Source organism: Eumetopias jubatus, unplaced genomic scaffold, assembly GCF_037043125.1.
Source record: "Eumetopias jubatus isolate StellerSeaLion01/CBP00866 unplaced genomic scaffold, mEumJub1_p1.0 scaffold_8, whole genome shotgun sequence".
Lineage (NCBI taxonomy): Eukaryota > Metazoa > Chordata > Mammalia > Carnivora > Otariidae > Eumetopias > Eumetopias jubatus.
In genome coordinates, this window is record NW_028274814.1 from 138,788,471 (window position 1) to 138,811,135 (window position 22,665).

At 44.0% G+C, this 22,665-nt stretch overlaps 1 protein-coding gene across 1 annotated transcript in view; it reads left to right on the plus strand.

The window, feature by feature from the left end:
* The window catches only part of PPARA (peroxisome proliferator activated receptor alpha), a 68,005-nt gene that overhangs the window by 19,438 nt on the left and 25,902 nt on the right, over positions 1-22,665 (plus strand). The window contains exon 3 of the mRNA XM_028115368.2: positions 21,445-21,691. Coding sequence (XP_027971169.1) covers positions 21,484-21,691 — 208 coding nt within the window. The 5' untranslated portion in view covers positions 21,445-21,483. The remainder of the gene's footprint in view (positions 1-21,444; positions 21,692-22,665) is intronic.

Genomic DNA, 22,665 nt, shown 5'->3' on the forward strand with positions numbered 1-22,665 from the left:
ACCCCCGCCCCTCCTGTGTCTCTGGCAATCTCTTCTCCATTTCTATCACTTTGTCATTTCAAGAATGTATGCAGTGCATCCTGGGGTATGTAACCTTCAGGGGCTGGCTTTTTCACTCAGCACAGTTCCCATGAGATTCATCCACGTCGTTGGGTTTCAGTCCTTTTCATTGCTATGGCATGTTCCAGGGAATGGTGGTACCACAGTTTGTGGAACCCTCCACCCACAGAAGGACATCTGGGCAGTTCGCAGTTGTGAGTTATTATGCATAAAGCTGCTGTGACCTTTCGTGTTCAGGGCTTCTCTTTTCGTTTGGAATAGCTCTGTTGAGATGCATACAACACCGGCTTGAGTGTACCAAAAAATACATGGTTTTTGTTCTACTTAAAGGGTTCTACAACCACTTACCACAATCTAATTTTAGAACATTTTCATCACCCCGAGAGGAACCACATCCCCATCAGCAGTCATTCCCTGTCTCCTCCATCCATGCCCCTTCCAGCCCTGGGCAACTACAGATCCACTTTCTGTCCATACTTTGCATATCCTAGGCATTTCACAGAAAAAGAATCCTATAATATGGTCCTTTATGACTGGCTTTTTCCATGTAGCATAGTATTTTCAAGGGTCATTCATATAATACCATCAGTCATACCTCATTGCTTTTTATTGCCAAAAGTACTATATAGCTATGTAGTACATTGTATACAGTACCTTTTGTTTATCCAACAATCAGTTGGTGGACATTTGGATAGTTTTCACTTGTGCACTGTGATGAATGATGCTGTCAAGCTGTCTTAGATAGAAGTTTTTGTGTACATGTAGGTCTTCATTTTCCTAGAAGTGAAATTGCTGGGTCACATGTAACTCTGTGTTTAACTTCCTTGAGGAACTGCCAAAGTGTTTTCCAAGCAGTCACATCATTTTACAGTCTTACTAGTCATGTACGAGAATTCCGACTTCTCTGTTCCTCACCAAGACTTCTGATTGTCTTGTTAATTATAGCAGCCCTAGCGGGTGCCCAGAGCACTCTCTCACTATTGTTTTGATTTGCGTTTCCCTAATAATCAATGACGTTAAGCATCTTTTCATGGGTCTACTGGCCATTTGCATATCTTCTTTGGAGAAATGTCTATTCAGATCCTTTGCCCATTTTTAAGTTGGGATATTTATCTTTTTATTGTTGAGTTGCAAGAGTTCTTTGTATGTTCTGGATACAAGTGTCTTATCAGATATATGATTTACAAATCTGTTTTCCCATTTGGTGAGTTGTCTTCATGTTCTTACTGGTAGTGTTTATAGCACAAACATTTCAAGTCTTGATATCAAGCTGATTTTTTTTTTTCTTTTGCCACTTGTACTTTTGGTTTTTGTGTGACGAAAGTTTTTGTTTCACTGGGATAAGTGCCCAGGAGTGCAATTGCTGGGTCATATGGTAGTTGTATGTTTAGTTTAGTAAGAAATTAGCCAGGGGCGCCTGGGTGGCTCAGTCGTTTTAAGCGTCTGCCTTCGGCTCAGGTCATGATCCCAGGGTCCTGGTATCCAGCCCCGCATCGGGCTCCCTGCTCCACGGGGAGCCTGCTTCTCCCTCTCCCCCCCACTCCGCTTGTGTTCCTGCTCTCGCTGTGTCTCTCTCTGTCAAATAGATAGATAGATAGATAGATAGATAGATAGATAGATAGATAGATAGATAATCTTTAAAAAAAGAAATTGGCCAGTTGTTTTCCAAAGTGGTTTTACCCTTATATGTTCCCACCAGCAAAGTCTGAGTGATCCTGTTTGTCTGCATCCTTACCAGCATTTGGTGTTGGTGCCATTTTTTATTTTAGCCATTCTGATAGGTGTGCCTTGATATCGCATTGTGGTTTTCATCTGCATATCCCTAGTGGCTAATGATGCGAAGCATCTTTTTATATGCTTGTTTTGTCATCTCTACATCCTCTTTGGTAAAATGTCTTTTCCTGTCTTTTACCCATTTTCTAGTTGGATTTTTGGCTTTTTATTGTTCAGTTTTGAAAGTTCTTTATATATTCAGGATACTTCTTTGCCAGATATGTGGTTTGCAAATATTTTCAGAATGTACTTGTCTTCTAGGCTCTCCATCGAGTCTTTTACAGACCAAACATTTTCCATTTTTATGAGGACCAATTTATCAATTGCTTTAGGAATCATGCTTCTGGTATCGAGCTTTTTAGTCAGCCATAGATCCAGAAAATTTTCTGCTGTGTTTTTTCCAAAAGTTTTATGATTTTATATGCTACATTTAAGTCCATGATTCACTTTGAGTTAATTCTTGTGGGAGACTTAGGTTGTGAGACTTAGGTTGAAATTCTTTTTCTTTTCTTTTTTTTCACAGATGTCTACTTGCTCCAGCACCATTTGTTAAAAGGCTGTCATTCCTCTCTTGAATTGTTTTTTGTTTTTGGTTTTTGTTTGTCAGAAATCAATTGGGGGGTATATTTGTGTGGGTCTATTTCCGGGTTTTCTAGTCTGTTCCCTCAGTCTATGTGTCTACCCCTCCACCAGTACCGCGCTGTCTTGACTACTGACTTGATTACTTAATATTAAGTAGAGTCATGTCTCACACCTTATACTTCTTTGTTCATGATTATCCTAGGCTTACCTAGGGCATGTGCCTTTCCATCTAAATTTAAGAGTAAACCTGTCTCTGTCTACAAAATATTTTGCTGGGATTTTGATAGAATTATATTAAACCCATAATTTGGGGAGCATTAACATCTTTATTGTGTTGAGTCTCCCAGTTCATGAATATGGCATGTTTCTTCTTTATTTAGGTCTTCTTTGATGTTTTCCATCAGCATTTTGTAATTTTCAGTATACAGATTCTATGTTTTGTTAAGCTTATGCCTGTTTTATTTTCTTTGGAGTGACTATAAGTGGCATTGTTTTTAATTTTCACTTCTGCATGTTTATTGTTACTAGATAGAAATATAACTTATTTTTATATGTTGATCTTGCAACCTTGAAGAACTCACTTTAAAGTTCCAAGAGGTTTTTCATAGGTTCCTGGGGGATTTTCTGCCTAGACAATTATGTCATCAGCAGATAAGAACTGTTCTATTTCTTTTTTTTTTTTTTTAGATTTTATTTATTTATTTGAGAGAGAGAATGAGAGAGAGCGAGAGAGAGAGCATGAGAGGGGGTTGGGTCAGAGGGAGAAGCAGACTCCCTGCTGAGCAGGGAGCCCAATGCGGGACTCGATCCCGGGACTCCAGGATCATGACCTGAGCCGAAGGCAGTCGCTTAACCAACTGAGCCACCCAGGCGCCCAAGAACTGTTCTATTTCTTCTTTTCATCTCGTATGCCTTTTATTTCCTTTTCTTGCCTTATTACAGTGGCTGGAACCTCCAGCACTATGTTGAACAAGTGTAGTGAGAGTGGACATTCTTGCTTTGTTCCTAGTCTTAGGGGAAAAGCATTTAGCTTCCATCATTAAGTAAGATGTTGGACTTTTGTAGATATTCTTTATCAAGTTGAAATAGGTCTTCTCTATTCCGAACTTACTGAGAATTTTTTATGAATGGGGGTTAGATTTTATAAAATATGTTTTCTGCACTAGTTAATATGATCATATGATTTTTCTTCTTTAGTCTGCTGATATCAGGTGGATTACAATGAGTGATTTTCAAATCTTAAACCAGCCTTGCATACCTGGAATAAATCTCACTTGATCATTGTGTACAATTCTTTTTATATATTTTGGGATTTGGTTTGCTACTATTTTATTGATAATTTTTATGTCCAAGATCACAGACAGTATTGGTCTATAGTTTTTTGTCTGTTGCTGTTGTACTGATTTTGCTTATTTTGGTATCAGAGTAATACTTGCTTCATGAAAATGAATTTTCTCCTCTATTTTTTGGAAGAGATTGTAGGAAATTGGTGTGGTGTTAATTCTTTTTAAAATGGTTGACAGAGGGGTGCTTAGTGGCTGGCTTAGTAGACTAAGTAGACAGAGGTGGCTGGCTCAGTCAGTAGAGCATGCAACTCTTGACCTTGGGGTTCTAAGTTCAAGCCCAACATTGGGTGTGAAGGTTACTTAAAATCCTTTTTTTTTTTTTTTAAGATTTATTTATTTGAGAGAGAGAGAGAGAGAGAGAACGAGTGAGGGGAAGGACAGAGGGAGAGGGAGAGAATCCTCAAGCAGACTCCACAATGAGCACAGAGCCCAGCTTGGGGCCTAATCCCAGGACCCTGAGATCATGACCTGAGCTGAAACCAAGAGCTGGACACTTAACCAACTGGGCCACCCAAATGTCCCAAAAATAAAATCTCTTTTTTTTTAAAGATTTTATTTATTTATTTGAGAGAGAGAGAATGAGAGTCAGAGATCACGAGAGGGAAGAGGGTCAGAGGGAGAAGCAGACCCCCCCGCTGAGCAGAGAGCCCGATGTGGGACTCGATCCCGGGACTCCAGGATCATGACCTGAGCCGAAGGCAGTCGCTTAACCAACTGAGCCACCCAGGTGCCCGATAAAAGCTTTTTTAAAAAAAAATGTTTGACAGAATTTTCTAGTAAAACCAGCTGGGCCTGGAAATTTCTTTTTCAGGGTTTTTTTCAAATCACAAATTCAATTTTAAAATGGTTATAGAGCTATCGAGATTGTCTATTTCATTTTGGTTAAGTTTTGGTAGTTTGTAGTTTTCAAGGAATGCATCCATTTCTTCCAAGTTGTCGGTTTTATGAGCCTAACGTCATTTATAGTAGTTTCTTATTAACCTTTTACTTGTTGCAGGGTCTGTAATGATATCCTGTTTAATTTCTGATATCAGTGATTGTATCTGGTCTTTTGATTTTTGTCAGTCTTTCTAGGGGTTTATCGATTTTATTGATTTTTTTTTCAAAGAATCAGCCTTTTGTTTCATTGCTTTTCTCTGTGGTTTCCCTGATTTCAATCTCTTTGACTGCTGCTCTTACCTTTATTATGTTCTTCCTTCTGCTTGCTTTGCATTTATTTTGCTATTATTTTTTCTAGTTTCTTGAGGTACAAACTTAGATTATTGATTTTAGGCCTTTCAGCTTCTCTATTGTAAGCATTTAATGTTATAAATTGCCCTCACAACACTGCTTTCACTTCATCTTATGTATTTTGATATTTTACTTTCTCATTCAGTTCTATGTATTTTTAAGTTTCCTTTTTGACTTTCTCTTGACCCATAGATTACTCAGAAGTATATTGATTAATTTTCACATATTTAGAGATTTTCATATTGTCTTTGTTATTAACTTCTACTTTGACTCCATGGTGATTAGAAAATACACACCATAAGCTTTCAGTTCTTTTGAATTTGTTGAAGTTTGTTTAATAGTCCAGGATATGATCTGTCTTGGTGAGTGTTCTGTGGATGCTTAAAAAAAAATTGTATTCTGCTGTTGTTGGATGGAGTGTTATATTTATGTCAGTTAGAGCCTACTGGTCAATTGTGTTCTTCAGATCTATAACCTTGCTGGCTTTCTCTCTAGCAGTCCTATTAGTTGCTAAGAGGGAGATTGGAGTCCCTGCTGTAATGGTGGAGGCATCTGTTTCTCCTGCCAGCCCTACAAGTTTTTGCTTCACGTATTTTAAGGTTTGCCTGTTTGGTACATACATATTTAGGATTGTCGTAACTTCCTCGTGGATGAATCATTTTATCGTTTCGTGGTCCCTTTAGTACATTTTTTAAAAATCTGTTTAATAGCCTGTTAGTGTTCTGCCTTCCCTATTTATTCAGCATTTGTTGATCTTAACATTGTGTCAGAAGTGACAACAATATTGTATGTGAAATTTTGAAAATACTATGCTCTGCAAGATTCAAAATGACTTCTGAACAATCTTAAGTATTCTCTTTTTTTAAATATTTTATTTATTTATTTGACAGAGAGAGACACAGCGAGAGAGGGAACACAAGCAGGGGGAGTGGGAGAGGGAGAAGCAGGCTTCCCAACGAGCAGGGAGCCCGACGCGGGACTCGATCCCAGGACCCTGGGATCATGACCCGAGCCGAAGGCAGACGCTTAATGACTGAGCCACCCAGGTGCCCCAATCTTAAGTATTCTTGAGAAATAGTATTTTTAGGTAGAGCTCAGTGTTGAGTCTAAGCAGGGATTTGAGTATGTGTGAGGAGAAGGAGATGTTCCAGAGTCTTGAGAGCTATATCAGGACCTCAAGTATATCCAGGAGATATGTCAGAATCATGGGTATATACCCAAGGAGGTATAGCAGAATCTCAGGCATAGACCCAAGGAGGCTTAGCAGGATCTCTGAGGAGGGGGTGGATTGTAAAATTATAGTCTAATAATTTACTTAAAAACTTAAAACAATTTATTAAAAGAGGATATGAGATATTTCTATGTATCAGAAGGGGACATGGATTTTTTTAAATGGAGAAATACTGGCTGTGGCCGTAATACCAACTCATTCTATGGGGGTAAAAATGATCGGCTCCATTGCCCAAAGTGGAATAACAGAGACTGGTTTACCCTCCTGCCCGAGACAACCAAAGATCCAGACAAATCATATGAAGCAGTGTTTTTCAAGACATGGAATCAGGCAATGAATGGTACTGATATGAGTGGAAAACAGCCAAGGTGGGAGGTGTGACTCAAGAGCTGACAGGCAATGACAAGGGAGGAGGAACATTCCTTAGGTGAGGAGGTGAAGCTGAGAGTCCAGAGAGACTGAAATGTCTAGAGCTCCCAGGGCAAGGTACCAGAGGAGAAAGCTGTACGTCAAGAGAACTCCATCGATCTGCTGAGGTGAGGATCGGTGCATGCATGTGAGCAGAACTGCTGGAGGCCAGGGAAAGAACCATCTGAGAGGATGAGAGCGAACAGTGCCTAGCACTCACACTGAGCCAGGAATAGTGCCTAGTGCTCACATGGGGCCAGGAACAGAGCCTGTTTCACCTGCCAGTCTGGAAAACCTCATACTTCAAAGGGAATTGGATAGGGTACTCAGAAGGATCTTGCCTCGGTAGTGGGGAACAATTACACTAGAGTACATACTGCTGTGGGTCTGCCTAACAAGCCTCAAAAATCAGATACAAAAGTATCAGGCTTTGTCCAAGTAACTTAATGGCATCTTAGAATAAAGCTCAAGGATATTTATAGGAATATAAACTGTGCAGCACTGAACTAACTAAAATCAAAACGCCTGACATCGGGGCACCTGGGTGGCTCAGTCGTTAAGCGTCTGCCTTCAGCTTGGGTCATGATCCCAGGGTCCTGGGATCAAACCCCGCATCGGGCTCCCTGCGCAGCGGGAAGCCTGCTTCTCCCTCTCCCCCTCCCCCTGCTTGTGTTCCCCCTCTCTCTGTGTCTCTGTCAAATAAATAAAATCTTAAAAAAAAAAAATACCTGACATCTAATCAAAGATTACTAGATATCCAAAGAAACTGGAAAGGAGGACCCATAATCAGGGGAAAAATATCAATGAATTGAAATCTATCCAGAACTGAAAAAGATATTAGATTTACCAAGAAGTACATTAAAATGGTTATTATGACTGTATTTTAGGTATTCAAAAAGTTAAGTAGATATAACAAAAGATATAAATTGAACTTCTACACTGAAAACTACAGTATCTGAGATTAAAAATAACACCAAGTAGGATTAGATGCAGAGGAGACATTGCAAAAGAAAAAATTCATGAACTTGAAGGCATAGCAATAGAAAATAAAATGACACACACACAGAAAAAATAATTTAAAAAGATGAAAACACCATCAATGAACAGTAGAACAGCAGCTTAATATATGTATAATTGGAGACCCTGGAAAAAAGTGGGGGACAGAAAAAATATTTGAAAAACAATGGGGTCAATTCATTGGAATGATTTAACAATCCTAGAAGTTTATGCATCTAATAACAGCTCCTTAAAATACATGAAGCAAAAACTGATGGAACTGCAAGGAGAAATAGACAAATATGCAGGTATAGTCAGAGATCATTCATAGAACAAATATAGAGGATATCAGCAAAGATACACAAGATTTGAGCAATACCAACTGGATCTAACTGACATTTATCTATAAGACATTCCACCCAACAACAGCAGAATAGACACGATTTTCAAACACATGTAGAACATTTACCAAGATACATCATATTCTGGGCCATAACACAAGTTTCAATAAATTTAAATAAATTCAAGTCATACAAAGTAGACTCTCTGGCTGTAATGGAATTAAGTTAGAAATCAATAACATAAACATGATTGGGAAATCAAGAAATATTTGGGAACTGACACACTTCCCAATAATCCATGGGTCGATAAAGAAATCAAAAAAGAAATTAGAAAGTACTTTGGACTGAATGAAAATAAAAGCAACATATGGAAATTTGTGGGATCCTGCTGTAGCAGTACTTAAGTGGAAATTTATAACACTAAACACCTATATTAGAAAAGAAGGAAGGACTCAAACAATGACCTTAAGAAACTAGGAAAAGAAAATTAAATCCAATGTAAGCAGACAAAAGGGAATAATAAAGATCCAAGTGGAATTTGATGAATAGAAAACCAAAACACAATGGAGAAAATCAATGAAACACAAAACTGGTTCTTTGAGAAGATAAATAAAATTGATAAAATTGATAAACCTCTAGCCTGGCTGATCCAGAACAGGAAGAAAAGTCACGGACCAATATCTGGACCAAGGGAGGCAACATCACCACAGATTCTACAGATATCAAAAGGATAACAAGAGAATATTATAAACAACTTTATGCCAGTACATTTGACAACTCTGATGAAAAGGACAAATTACTTCCAAAACTGAACTCAAGAAGAAATAGATCACCTGACAAGCCCTACATCTAGTAAATAAATATAATTTGTACTTAAAAACCCTCCCCCGAAGAAACTCTGGGCTCAGATGGCTTCACTGGTAGATTCGACCAAATATCTAGGGAATAAATAATACAAATTCTACACAAAAATATTCCAGAAAATCAAAGAGGTGGAAGTACTGTGCAGCTCATTCTAGGAGGCCAGCATTATCTGATACCAAAACCAGACAAAGGCATTTCAAGTAAAGAAAACTAAAGCCTAATATCCCTTATGAACATAGATGCAAAAGTTCCAAACAAAATTTTAGGACAGTGAATTCAATGATATATAAAAGAATGTTATATGATAGCCAAGTGGGGTTCAGCCCAGGAATGCAAGGATGGTTTGACAGTAAAAAAAAAAAAACAACAACAACAACATGTAATTCACCATTTTAACAGAATGAAAAAAAACTGTATAATTATTTAATAGATGCAGAAAACATATTTGATAAAATTCCACAATTGTTACTAATAAAACAACTGATTTTTTTTACAAAGGTACAAAGGCAATACTGTCAAGAAATCTTATGTTGAGACTATCTTTTCAACAAATTGTGCCAGCATAATTGGCTATCCATATGACCCAAATGAACTTTGATCCATACCATTTTTGTATATGAACCCAAAGTAGATTATAGTTCTAAATGTAAAATCTAAAACTCTAAAATTTCTAAAATAAGCACAGGAGAAAACCTTCATAACCGTGGGTTAGGCAAAGATTTTGTAAATATGACACCAATAACACAATCTGTAAAAGAAAAATTGATAAATTGGACTTCATTGGAATGAACCTTTTGCTCTTCAGAGGACAGTTTTAGGAGAATGAAAACACAAATTATAGACTGAGAAAAAAAATCTTTGTAAAGCATAAACCTGATAAGGGACTTATATCCAGAATACGGGGGGGGGGGGGGGGGGAAACAACCTCTGAAAATTCACCTACAAGAAAATAAACAACCCAGTTTTTTAAATGGAGAAGAGATTGGAACAGACACTTCACCAAAGAAGGTGTATGGATAGCAGTGTGAAAATGCTCCACATCATTCGTTTACGACTTTCACGGTGATGGTATAATACCACGATCTACCCATTAGAACGACTCAGAGAGAAAGACCGTCAACTGTTGGCTATGGTGTGGAGGGACTGAAGCTCTCGAACACTGCTGGTGGGAATGTAAAATGACACACACACTTTGGAAAAGACGTTGGCAGTTTCTTAAAAGATGAAACAAACACCTGCTGTATGATGCAACAATTCCATGACCAGATATTTAGCCAATGGAAAGAAAGCATATGTCCACCCAGAGACTGTGTGTGGGTGTTTATAGCTGCTTTATTTATAACAGCCCAAACTTGGAAACGATTCAAACATCCATCACTGGTAAATGGGTGATCAAACTGTGGCTAGCTGTATATTGGAATATTATTTTGCAATAAAGAAAAATGAGCAATTGATAATGCATGACGACGTGGATGAATCTCAAAATAATTATGCTGAGTGAAAGAAGCCAGGCAAAATGGGCATATACTGTATGATTCTATTTATATAAAACTCAGGAAGATGCAGTGACAGAAAGCAGGTCAGTGGGGACCAGAGTATGGAGGACAAAAGGGAGGCATGACCGAAGGGCACAAGGAAACGTTTGGGGTAATGGATACGTTCATTATCTGGAAGATGGTGGTGGTTTCACAGGTGTAATACATATGTCAAAACTTACCGAACTGAATACTTTAAATATGTACAGGTTGTTGTATGCCCCTTACATGACATTCATAAAGCTGATTTTAGAAACAGAACAAAGCAACTGGCTCCTGGTCAGCACTAGCCCTGAAGCGTCAGTTCTGAGGTCTTCCTTTGAGCCTCAAGTGGCCCCACATGAAGATACTTACAGACGAGACTCCATCTGCTGGCTGACAGGATGGTTCTCCACTAGTTATGCAAACATTTAGCAGCCTAAGTACTGGGGATTCCAGTAAGCCCCACATTTCATTTTGCCTTCAGTTGAAACCTCTACTCTTTATTTTATGTTTTAAAGATTTATTTATTTTAGAGAGTGAGAGAGGAGGGGGAGGGGCAGAGGGAGAGAGAGAGAGAATCCCAAGCAGACTCCACGCTGAGCACGAAGCCCTTCATGGGGCTCAGTCCCAGGACTCTGAGATCATGACCTGAGCCAAAATCAAGAGTCAGACGCTTCAACCAACTGAGCCACTCAGGGACTCCTCCAGTCTTTATTTTAAAAACAAATTAGAGCAATGCTGGCTTGTTTTTTTCTCACCTCTAAACTTTACAAGGACTCTAGCAAAGGATTACATTGGCACAGTGGAGCGTGCGCTCAGCATAGGTGAACTGGGAAGGGGAGCCCTTGCAGGTAGTCAGGAACCAGATTATCACATCTCGAAATCACTGGTAGTAGGATCTGAAGCCACAAACATTAGCTCTGGGACACGTAACGCAGAGGACAGTTGCATGGTGCTTTGGAGCAGAAACCAAGGCAGCCTGTCTGGGTTCGAACCGCAGCTTCACTGGTTATGTGACCCTGGGCATGTTATTGTCACCACTCTGTCCTGCAGTTTTCTTGTCAGTAGAGTAAGCATATTAGGAGTGTCCACCTTATGGGGTTGTTTGGAGACTGAAGTGCGTTCATACAGTCTCGGCACGCAATAAGGGTCCCAGAAGTGCTCCTGCCATCGTCAACGTCATCAGAATCTCTACTGGATAGTGGTGTTGTGTCCGGATAATGGCCAACGATGACCAGGTCCTAAAGCTGGCCCAAAGGGGTCTGTAAAACTATGCTGACCTGAAGCGTACAAGCAACATTTGCTGCTCGACAAGTTAGACGGCTGGAAAATGTGTCATTCCAGAGTTGAACTCCAGACCTGTACAAAAAACCATGTCCACCAAGAATTCCCCCCAGAACAAGGCAAGTGCCAAGCATTACGGAGGGAGAGAGTCCAGAGTCCCAGAGACACAGCCACCACATGAAAAGAATGCATAGGATCTTTTCTACCCGCCCACCTGATGGATGGCTTATCTGAAGATTTAGTAATGAGTTGGAAGCAATTTTCCTTCGGCATTCTAGAAGGTTTGACCTGTTCTTTCGTCTCTAGCACTCTTGAGAAACCCAAAAGCATCTGGTATTTGATCTTTTGCACGAGACATGTCTTCCCTCTTTGGAAAGCCTGTGGGATCTTGTAGGAGCTTCTCTTTGTCGCCAGTGTGTGCTGGAGCCCTCTGCGATGAGCTTGGGGTGGGTCTGTGTTCACTCACGCTGTGGTGGACCTGGTGGACTCTCCCACTGCCTTCATTTCTGAGAAACGTTCTTGAGCTCATCTGCCACTGCTTTCCTGTGCTCACCTCCCTCACCCGGGCCTCCTGCTGTTCGCCTGGCCTGCTGGCTGCCCCCTGGCTTTCTCCCTCATCTCAGAAGCCTCCATCTGAGCACTCTTGATTAAGTTTGTGATGGTGCTTCTTTAATTCCCAGGAGAGCTTTCAGTTCTCTGACTGTTCCTTTTTATGGCATATTCTTCTCTTCCCACGAAGGCGGTGTCTTATCTTTCCAGGGATATTAATACCAGTTCCCCTGGTTTTGTTCTTTTCTTCCTCCTGTATTCTGTTTCTCCAAGTCGATCTTTCCGGATTTGTTGGTTGGTTGGCTCTTGCTTTCCTGTCTGAGGCCTTCCTCGGAAAAAGTCTGGTATTTTGGGCTTGTCTACCTCCATGTGAAAGTGAGGAGCTTAAAAGTTGGCTGGGGTCGTGGGCAGAGGGTAGGGAGGGTCACAGCCAGCTTGCTGCAGAGGTCAGCCTGGGAGGGGACAGCCCCCGCTGTGCCCATGGCTGGCGTCTGCAGGCGTTCCCCCTTAAGGGAAGACCTTCCCAGGTGAGATGTTTCAGGCCCCCGCCATGGGGGCAGGTGGAGGGTGGGAGGCGCCCAGCAGAATGGGGGCGGGGCTGTGGTCCGGCTGCCCCTTCTACCCCTCCCCAGTTACGAGGAACTTCTCAAGTGTAAGAGCGACGTCCTCGTCAGCTGTGTCTTAAATGCCCATTACAGGCCACGCACAGACTGATAAAGCAGAGAGACACAACATCTTGGTGTCAGAAGAAATACAATTCTAGTATCATATGTCTATTATGTAAATAGAACCAGTGCAGAGAGGAAGTGTTTCCTTTCCCTCTATGCTTATGGAGAAGGATGAAACCAGCGAAAACATTATATGAACTACCCCATATTGGGGCTTTTTTCTTACTTTGGTCTACTTTGCCATAGAGCGGAACACAGAATGAGAACGAGCAGACACCCGTCGTTCAGTTTAGTCAGAAAAGCTGAAAGCAGGGCGCCTGGGTGGCTCAGCTGATTAGGCGACTGCCTTCGGCTCGGGTCATGATCCTGGAGTCCCGGGACCGAGCCCCACATCGGGCTCCCTGCTCGGCGGGGAGTCTGCTTCTCCCTCTGGCCCTCCCCCCTCTCATGCTCTCTCTCTCTCTCGTTCTCTTTCTCAAATACATAAATAAAATCTTTTTTTAAAAAAAAAAGCTGAAAGCAGAAAACTCTGAAGACACATTTACTGTCTTTGTTACGTAGCGTTATTTACAAAGTTGTCATGAAAGCAGTTCTCACCTGGCAGAAAGTTGACCCATATTGGAAAAGTCATTCTTCTTTCCAGGGATGTTGGAAATGGTTCCACGGGCGAGTGGGTGCTGGGTGCTCAGAGCATTGCTGCAGAGGCTATGCCCTCATCAGAGACTCCTGGCATTGACCATTTCCTGTAACTTTATAAATAGAGTGAGAAGTGTTTTTCCTTGGAGTTCCCTTAGTTCAGAACTCTACTGTTGACCCCGTTCTCCTCTTCCCAAGCTGCTTTTTGCCAGACTTGGAAGAAGTGGAAATGCATACAGAACTTGTCTGCTCTGGCAAAACACAACACCATGGCCTTAATCTGAAAACTGAAGGAGGAAGTCCAAGGAGAAAGGTTTAAAAATGGGCACATCTTTTTTTATCAACTTCCTGAAATCATAAAACCAAAGTTAACCTCCAGGACATAGCACTACCCCAGAAGTAATTGTCTTTCTACTCAGTTACTCTTGATCTTGAGCGAATTGGACTTCCATTGAGTTGTCCCCTAGGAGTTAAAGATAAAAGGGCTTTTTTCTTTAAAGCTAGTCTTGCATGTCTGGCTGAGACTCTAGAGGCTACAGGGTTGGCAGGACAGAAATACATCCGTAGGCTGGACGCTGCTGGTCACCCTGTGTGATCTGCTCCAGTCTGAGTCATTGGTTTAAGTGATGGACGTGAATCCTTGTGGGTCTCAGGCCTCTGTTTTTAGGTACTGGTAGGGATTTCCCCCCTTACTTTTGTGTTCAGCTCAGTGCATTCAAGGGTGTGTTCTGTGCATACACTTGAATGAGGCCTGGTCTTGCCCCTGGGGATGGTATTGTTTGGGGGAGGGCCACGTGCCCGTCATTCTGCAAACATTCAGAACAACCTGCTGCACAGATAGAATTGACGCTGACCACGGGTACTGAAACCGTGACTCTAAGAAGTGTGGTCATGTATCCCAGGTCACACACTGTACTGCCCTGTCCCCTGAGGGTGGGACTTGCATCCTCCCTAGCCGCTGCCAAGAACCGTAGAGGAGAACGCTGCTGGCTGCCTGGTGACTTCCCAGAGGTGGCAGGGAGACTAGAGGGGTCGAGCCTGGGTGTCCCTCAGAAACCCTGCGGCTGCTTTACCATGGCCCTCTCTGTCTTTCCACCGGTCACAGCTCCCTCCGCTTGGGAAACCTACCCTCCTCCTGCTGTCCTGGATTCCATGGATGTGACCTCATGCTCCCAGGTGCCTGAGCCAGAGCATAGGTTTATCGTTGACTCTGTCCCGCATCCAGCTGCGGGGAGCCACCATGTTAGCCCCATGTGTTCTGCCGGTCCTCCCTCCCAACACCCCTCCTGGGGATGGTTGGTCTCGTAAGGACTCTGGCTGCTTCTCGTCCCGTCCCCCTTAAAAGCAGGTACCACCCTGTGGCCAGGACGTTGTAATGCAGGTGTTGCCATGCCCCACGGCTGCTCAGCACCCTGCCCTGACTCCCACGGCTCAGAGGCCGAGGACCACATCCCTGCCCGCGATGAGCTGTGATGCACCGCCACCACCCGCCTCTCCTGCTTCTGCTGATCATCCCTCGCCACATCCCCCTGTGCTGCATCGGCAACGGTCACAAAATCTCTGTGTCCCCCTGCCTCAGGGGTAGGATGCATTCCCCCGTCACTGGGATCCGAGCTTGCCTTGTGACGTGCCCTGAGCCACAGCACGTGGCAGAAGTGACACAGAAGTAACACTGCAGGGCTTACACGTGTGGTTATGCAGTCCCCACACTCACCGTGGAGTACTGCGCATCTGAAGACTCTGAAGACGGGGCCCAAAATGCTGACCCGCAAACTTGGGAAGCACGTGTACTGGTTGTGTTTCAAGCCACTATGTTGCAGGTTGTTTGTTACGCAGCAGCATGGAACTGACAAGTCTCAGAGCGGATGGTGTGGCCCTTCTCAGCTGTTTACTGATGATGCTTTAGGTCACCGTGCACATGGCTGCTCCCTTAGCCTCGTTCCTGTCACTGTTTTCTGCATTGCTTTCTCGTCATCTTTCAGGATTCAACGCGGGCATCCCCTCCTTCAAGGAGCCTTTCTGGACCCCCCTTCGCCCTGCCCCCCCAGGATTCCCCACATTTCAGCCTCTGCAGGCGTGTTTGTTCGTGTCTCCTCCCCTGTGAGCGGGATGAGTTCTTTACCTCTCTGAACTGCTGGGTTTCTCTTCTGGAAATGGGGCGGATACCACCTGCCCTGCCCGGGTCCTGGGGAACTTAGCACAGCACATCTGGCTGTTACTGGGGCGATGCTCAGCCAGTGCTTCCGGCTCCCTCTCTGCCCTGGGGCTGGGGGTCCCTCCTGGGCTGAGACTGCCTCTTCCAGTGTCTTGTCCAGGGTTAAGCCAGTCACCAGCTCAGGTGGACCCTCACGTGTTTCCGGAAGTTCATAAAACATGGTCTCCCCACCCAAAGGTGACCAGCATCGGTTGAGCCCAAAAAATGAAGGCTCAGCCTCACAGAGTCGGCTGTTGGATGTCTGATGTCGTTCTGCCCTCACCAGGCAGGGCCTCCCTTGTTCCCAAATGTCATCATTTGGTGTTGTCCCAGGGGAGGCCCAGGGTCCTCTCGCTTCTCTGCCCCCTGCTGGGTACATGCATCAGTGCTGGGCTTCTGTCTGCATCAGAGCAGAGCTTTTGTGTGGCAAACACGAGTCTCATCTCCAGTGACTACCAATTCTTTCGACAAGCTTTTCAGCTCAGATTTCATTTTGCAACAGGCACACGATGTGTGTGAAGTTACAGCTTTCCCGGTAATTATTTTAATTTCACCACCACCAAAAGTAAGATGAGATTTAAAAACAAGAGCCCCGGTTTCAGGAAAATGGGAAGTTTGCTGGGTTTGAAGTGAAGGTAGATACTATCATCCAGTGTGAGCTTTGTGGGAAACTGGCAGTTTCCTTGAAAGTGTTTGGGAACATTCTTCTTGCACCTTTTTCTTTGTTTAAAGATTTATTTATTTATTTTAGGGGGAGAGAGAGAGAGCATGAGCGGGAGGGGCAGAGGGAGAGGGAATCTCAGGCAGACTCTGTGCTGAGCAGGGAGCCTGACGCGGGGCTCGATCCCACAACCCCGAGATGATGGCCTGAGCCAACACCAAGAGCCAGACGCTCAGGCCCATCCACCCAGGCGCCCCTCTTCTTGGACCTTTAAAGGTGAAGGTGCAGAGACTCATAGCCATTTTCACACACCAAATTCTTTTGATTACAAAATGCTGATGCATTAGGTGTCGTTGGGGAAGATCTTAGATGTCCCCAGATAAATCTGTGTGGTGTGCAAACTACTCCTAATTACCCCGCCTTTGGCTTAACTCATTAAAACACCCACTGCCACACTCCGGTGCTCTGCTTCAGATTCTATCGGAGGCATTTTCTGCACTGGTTTTGGAAGCGCGTTAATCATTAGGCAGGTGGCAGTGGTTAATCAATGTCTATGAACTTTTGGTGCTGGGTGAAGGTACAGAGGGCTTTGTAGTGCTTCTCTGTTTATTTTGAAATGTTATTTTAAATGCTAGCCCAACAAATTCAGCTGAAAGCTCTAAATATTAAAGATCTAAAAGGTATACAGAGAAGTATAAAGAATCTGACAAGGTGTTGAATTACAGTTGGTGGAAAATGGAAAAATTCCTTGCCTGATAGCTCATGGAAATGGTACTGCTCTGACAAAAATCCCATCCTTTGCCTTAGGACCACTAAGTGAAGTCTTATCAGACAATTTCGCCAACAGAAAATGTAAATAGGTTTCTATAAGGTGGCATCAGTAAGCACATTAAGTATAATTCGAGGGGGTTTTACAGTGTAATAAGTTAGGGTTGCTTACAGAAAGAGAGGTAGTAGCAAAGTAGAAGTCCTAGGTTTGGTATTAGGTATTCGGACACTTTTGTGTCAAATACAAGCGCTGGGTCGGGGAAATTCAAGCCCAGCTCCATCTGCTCTTTCTCTTGAGTATCTGATACCACAGCATGTAAAACTATTTTGACAGTTGGGCCAATATCGAGCTGTTATTTAGTATTTAATTTCAGAAAATACTTACGAAGGGCCTGGCAGGTCCAAGAAACTCCATTAGTAATGTAGGGGTGCAGAGATGGGTCAGACCCTGTCACAGCCCCAGGAGCCGACAAGGACGTGATTCTTCCTTGGCCTTTGATTCCAAGCATTTGATGAAGTGAAAGTCAAAGCACCCTACTTTATGTCAGCACAGAACTGCTCCCACGTTCTCTGTTGCTTCTAAGGTGGAAAGTCAGTTGATCATCCATTCATGCCCTAACCCCAAGGCCTCTCCCTCGGGGTAAAGGGGCTGACGGCTGGCAGCCCCGCTCCCTCCATCCCTGTTTGACACAAGCTCTTTCCTGCCGACTTGGAACTTTGTTGTTCACTATGGGGCTTAGACTTACGTTTCCCTCTTATATGCTTTGTATTTAAGTTCCGATGTGCAAATTTTTGATCACTTTCCCAACGCAGAACCATGCCGACTTCTGATCTAGATATCCTTACGTGCTGTTGTCTTTGGACACGCTGGGTTCGTCTGTGCCATCTGGGTGATGGCAGGCCGCACTTGCTAACACAGAGCCCGGGGAGTCTTCACAGACTTTCACCGAGTTACTGCTGGGGTAACCTGCGGGGGCACATGCTATGCCCACCTTAGCTAAGCGCTGGAAACAGAAACTGGACACCTCCTGCACCATAAGGATTGTGCAAGAACTATGGATACAGGGATTAGCAAAATACATTCTCTGCCCTCAAGGCAGATGTGAAACGTTCTCATGCTACATATAATTGGGGCTCTGTCAGAATCCAGCCCAGGTGCTGCGGGAACCCAGAGGAGGGTATATTGGGCCCTGCTTGGCTTCACAGAGTAAGAGCTCATCATGCCATTAGCAACTCATTTTAGCCTAATCTTTTAAAAAGTCATGCCATCTAAGAGTTGGTGATTTGAAAGTACTATATGGTGAAGGTTGTGGGTCACTGTTGAAATCCTTCCAGTGCTTCACCTGCCCTCAGTGACACAAAATGGTAATAGTTTCTACGTCTCCTTCTTGCTGCCTCTCTTTCCCTTCTTTCCTTCTTTCTTGTCATTTCTTTCTTTCTTTTTTTTTTTTTAATGTTCTATAATTTTTGCATACTCTGCTCAAAGGAATATTCTGATTGGTAAATGCTCTACTGAGACCTAAAAGGAGAATTTCAGCAGTTTACATTCGAGTTTCTGAAATAACAAGATGCAGCTCTAACACTTAAGTTGGGTGAGAAAGAAAAGATGTGTTGAGAGAGCGCGCCGGTAGGCCTCGGGTTCGGGAAGGACTGTCAGGATTACACGGAACATGCATCTTGGTGGGAGCCGGGCGGGGAGCTCCGCCATCCTTTCCCCAGACTCTCGGCCCCCCGTGGAAGCCTCTCTGCGTGAGGAAACCGAAGACCCACTGGAGTTCTGCTGGCCTTCTCGGCTTTTCCTCCAGCCGTTTGTCTCACCTCCTTGGCCAGCCTGGGAGCGGCTGAGAAAAGAGATCACCTGATGTGCCTGTCTGTCCCTCCAGAGCACCCGGGGTGGAGGACACCATAACTGGCATCTGGTTTGCTCTCCTCGAGGAACTGGGCAGTGGCCGTGCCATGTGGACTTTAGAGCCAGACTTCCTGTGATATTTCTGCTGCTTGAGCAGAACCCACAGTGATGGGGGTAGGGCCCGGAGCCGGGGCACGCCGGGAGCCACAGGGCAGGTGGGCTGGGGTGTGTCCCCAGCTGCCTGGGCTCTCAACCTGGGGATGCCGTCAAAGGGAGCCCTGCCTTATCTGCTCCAGCCAGAAGCAAGAAAGGGCCAGTGTGTTCAGTGATCTGTGCAAACACCAGTCCTCTGGCCAGAGTTCAGGACAGTGTTGCCTCACTCTGCAGAGGGATTTTATCTTGTTAGCTCTTCATTAACAGCAAGACCGACGTTCCCCTAAGTAAGTCTCAGGTATGCTTTAAAAGCAACTAAATAGTAAAACGCTAAGAGTGTTCTAACTCCCTGAGTGTAATGACAAGGAAACGAACATCATTTTAAAATCAAAGATCAGTTCTTCCAGCTTTGACACTCCTGGTTGGAAGACAGAATATTTGCAGGGGGAAAAAGGCTGCTGTCTACACACGGGTTCCCTTGCAGCACTGGGGGTCTGATGAGGAGGTGGTCATAGCCCCACTGACCGCACGGCTTCTGCCCGGCTAGCTGATACGTACTGGGCTCAACTTTATGGTTAATATTGTACTCTAGTGAATGCAGTTTTTAATCTTTTGTTCATGGTGAAAAATATTTTAAGTAATACCCCACTGTCTTGCTTGCCTTTTGAAGAAACCTGCCTTCAGATATAATGCAGAATGAAATATGATAGAAAAAAATGCACAGATTCACAGCCTGATTAAAAATACAGATTACATAGAAAGTCCTTTAAATCTTATGAAAGGCTGATGGTTCTCTTTTATTTTTCCTGTGTGTTATTGTCAACCATGAGAACTTATTCTCCGAATTCTAAGCATGAGATGTGACTTTCACAAAAATGTGTGAATTGTACCCATTTTTCATTCCTAAAGGAAGTCAAAACATCCCTTCATCTTTGCACTTAAAGATATTTACTTGAAGCAGGGCTGCACTGTGAAAATGTTTTAGAAGAGTATGTTCCGCGGATTTGCCTTGGAATAGTGTTCTCACTCGGCCGGGCGAGCCTGGCGTCCTGTGGTCACCATGTGAGGGCAGCGCTTCGCAGTCAGCCCCTCGCGGTCAGCCCTGGCTGTTGATGGCATGCACTTTCTCAGGGCCTCTTGGGGCCACTAGCCGTGGGCTTCACTGGGACCACTTCAGATGGGAAAGCAGTTCCCAAAAGCTAAATGTCACTGAGCGATGCATGACCGCCAGGCCCAGGGATGGACCTGAGGCAGGACCTCAGGAGGGCAGAGATGGGAGGGCAGTTCAGGCAACTGGACCTGCCACGCACCTGTGCACGCACGCCCCTGGTGTCTCTTTTTATGTGTCCCAGGTTCCCCTTCTTATAAGGCCACCAATCAGATCGGATCAGGGCCCGCTTTAAAAGACCGCATCTTAACATAAGTGCCTTTTCAAGACCCTCTCTCCAAATATAGCCACATTCTGAGGTCTGGAGGGTCAGGATTCCAACACAGGAATGTTGGCAGGATACAGTTCAGCTCATAACAGTACCCACCCAGGGAGTATTCTGTTGTTTGCTGGCTGAAACAGTCTAGCTTTGTCAAGGACTCACCTAGTTGGGTTTTTTAAACTCTATGATGTATCTGCAAGTGCGCAATCATTTTTTAAGGAAAACCTGCGTGAGTTACCCCTGGGGTACAAGGAGAACCTAGAATATCGCACCAGGGTATATGCTGATGACTTGTTCCTCCTGCTCTCTCTGTGCCCCTCTGCTGAGCCACACTGGCCTGCTTTTTCCTAGAAGGCTTTCATTGTGGGGCTTTTGTGCTCGCTATTCGTTTGCTGGAACATTCTCCCCAGAGACCTCTGCGCAGCTCACCCTCTCAGGGCCTGCTGTCCCCGGATCGGCCGGGCAGTGTCCCCCTGTAAGGCAGTGTCCGCTCTCCATCTGCTCCTACTGTGCCGTCGGATCACCATTCAGTCCACACGTGTGTTTGTTTACTTGCTAACTGTCTATGTCCCCACCGAAACAGGTGTTCTAAGCAAGCGGGGACTTTGTGTCCCACTGCTGTTTCTCTCCAGCTCAGATCCGCTGGGTTGAGCTGAACACACCCTGTGCACTCAGTAGCAGGTGAATGATTCTCACAGGATCGGCTTTGTCTCCTTAAACAGCTTGTGTTGAAAGATTTTCATTTTCTGAGCATGCTTATCAAGAGGCATGCTGAGAAAAGGTGGTCAACACTGTTCCTTCTTAGATTATGAATTCAGTGGGTTGTCATGGGTAAAGGATGTTTTCACTGAAGGAAAAGTGTTCTTCTGTGTTTGTCTCACTGGTTACTGCTCTCTCCTCCTAGGTTGGGGCTCAGCTACATTTCCAGAACCATCTAGTCAAGATGGTAGACACAGAAAGTCCGATTTGCCCCCTCTCCCCACTCGAGGCTGATGATCTGGAAAGCCCATTATCTGAAGAATTTCTACAAGAAATGGGAAACATCCAAGAGATTTCTCAATCCATTGGTGAGGACAGTTCTGGAAGCTTTAGTTTCACAGAATACCAGTATTTAGGAAGCGGCCCAGGATCTGATGGATCTGTTATTACAGGTAAGTGTGCTGTTATCCCAAAAAGCTGTATTTAGAAAAGTTCTTGTGTTGTTTTGTTTTGTTTTTTCCTGCAGAGAAAACTGTTCTCTTTAGCTGACAAAGAAGTCACATCTTTGTGCAATAAACTCTTTAGACATGATAAAGCATAACACCCAGTCCACTGGGCCTGGAGGGCTTTCAGGAGACATTGTGAGATACACAGTATGCCCCCTTTTAAAAGCTATACACAAATCAAATAATGCTTGAAATTCAGTTAAGGCAGTCAGCTCCATTTCTAAAAAAAAATTCTGAGTTTCTATTTCTTTAAAGCAGAGGCTCCTAGTATAATAAAAAGGACGATTTTTTTTTTAAATCTGGAAACCTCCCTATTTTCTACACTGCATTAAGAACTGCAGGAAAGGGGCGCCTGGGTGGCTCAGTCGGTTAAGCATCCGACTCTTGGTTTCGGCTCAGGTCATGATATCAGGGTCCTGAGAGTGAGTCCCATGTTGGGCTCCGTGCTCAGTGCGGAGTCTGCTAAAGATTCTCTCTCCCTCTGCTCCTCCCTCTGCTCATGCGCACTCTCTCTAAAATAAATAAATAAAATCTTAAAAAAAAAAAAAAGAACTGCAACAAGTATCAGCAGGGCGGATGCAAAGAAATAAAACATGGGGTCCACTCAGGTAACCTCTGCTATCACTGAGGAGAAACGGCAGAACGCACAATCCTTCCAGGCAACACTGAAGCTAGCCCGGGATAATGGGGTGTCAACTGTGCCCTCAATTGGACAAGGCTCCCTGTGTGGCAAGTCCTTACCCTGGAGCACATTTCCGCCCACCATCTCCTCGCTTATTCCTGCTCCAGGAAGATGATTCTCATGATGGAGCGCTGACTTTAGTGACAGTGGGAAAGGGGAGGTTCACGCTCTGCTGGGAACGGTGTACGCTGACGAAACCACTGTACGCTGACGAAACCTCTGTAGCAAGAGTAGTGGA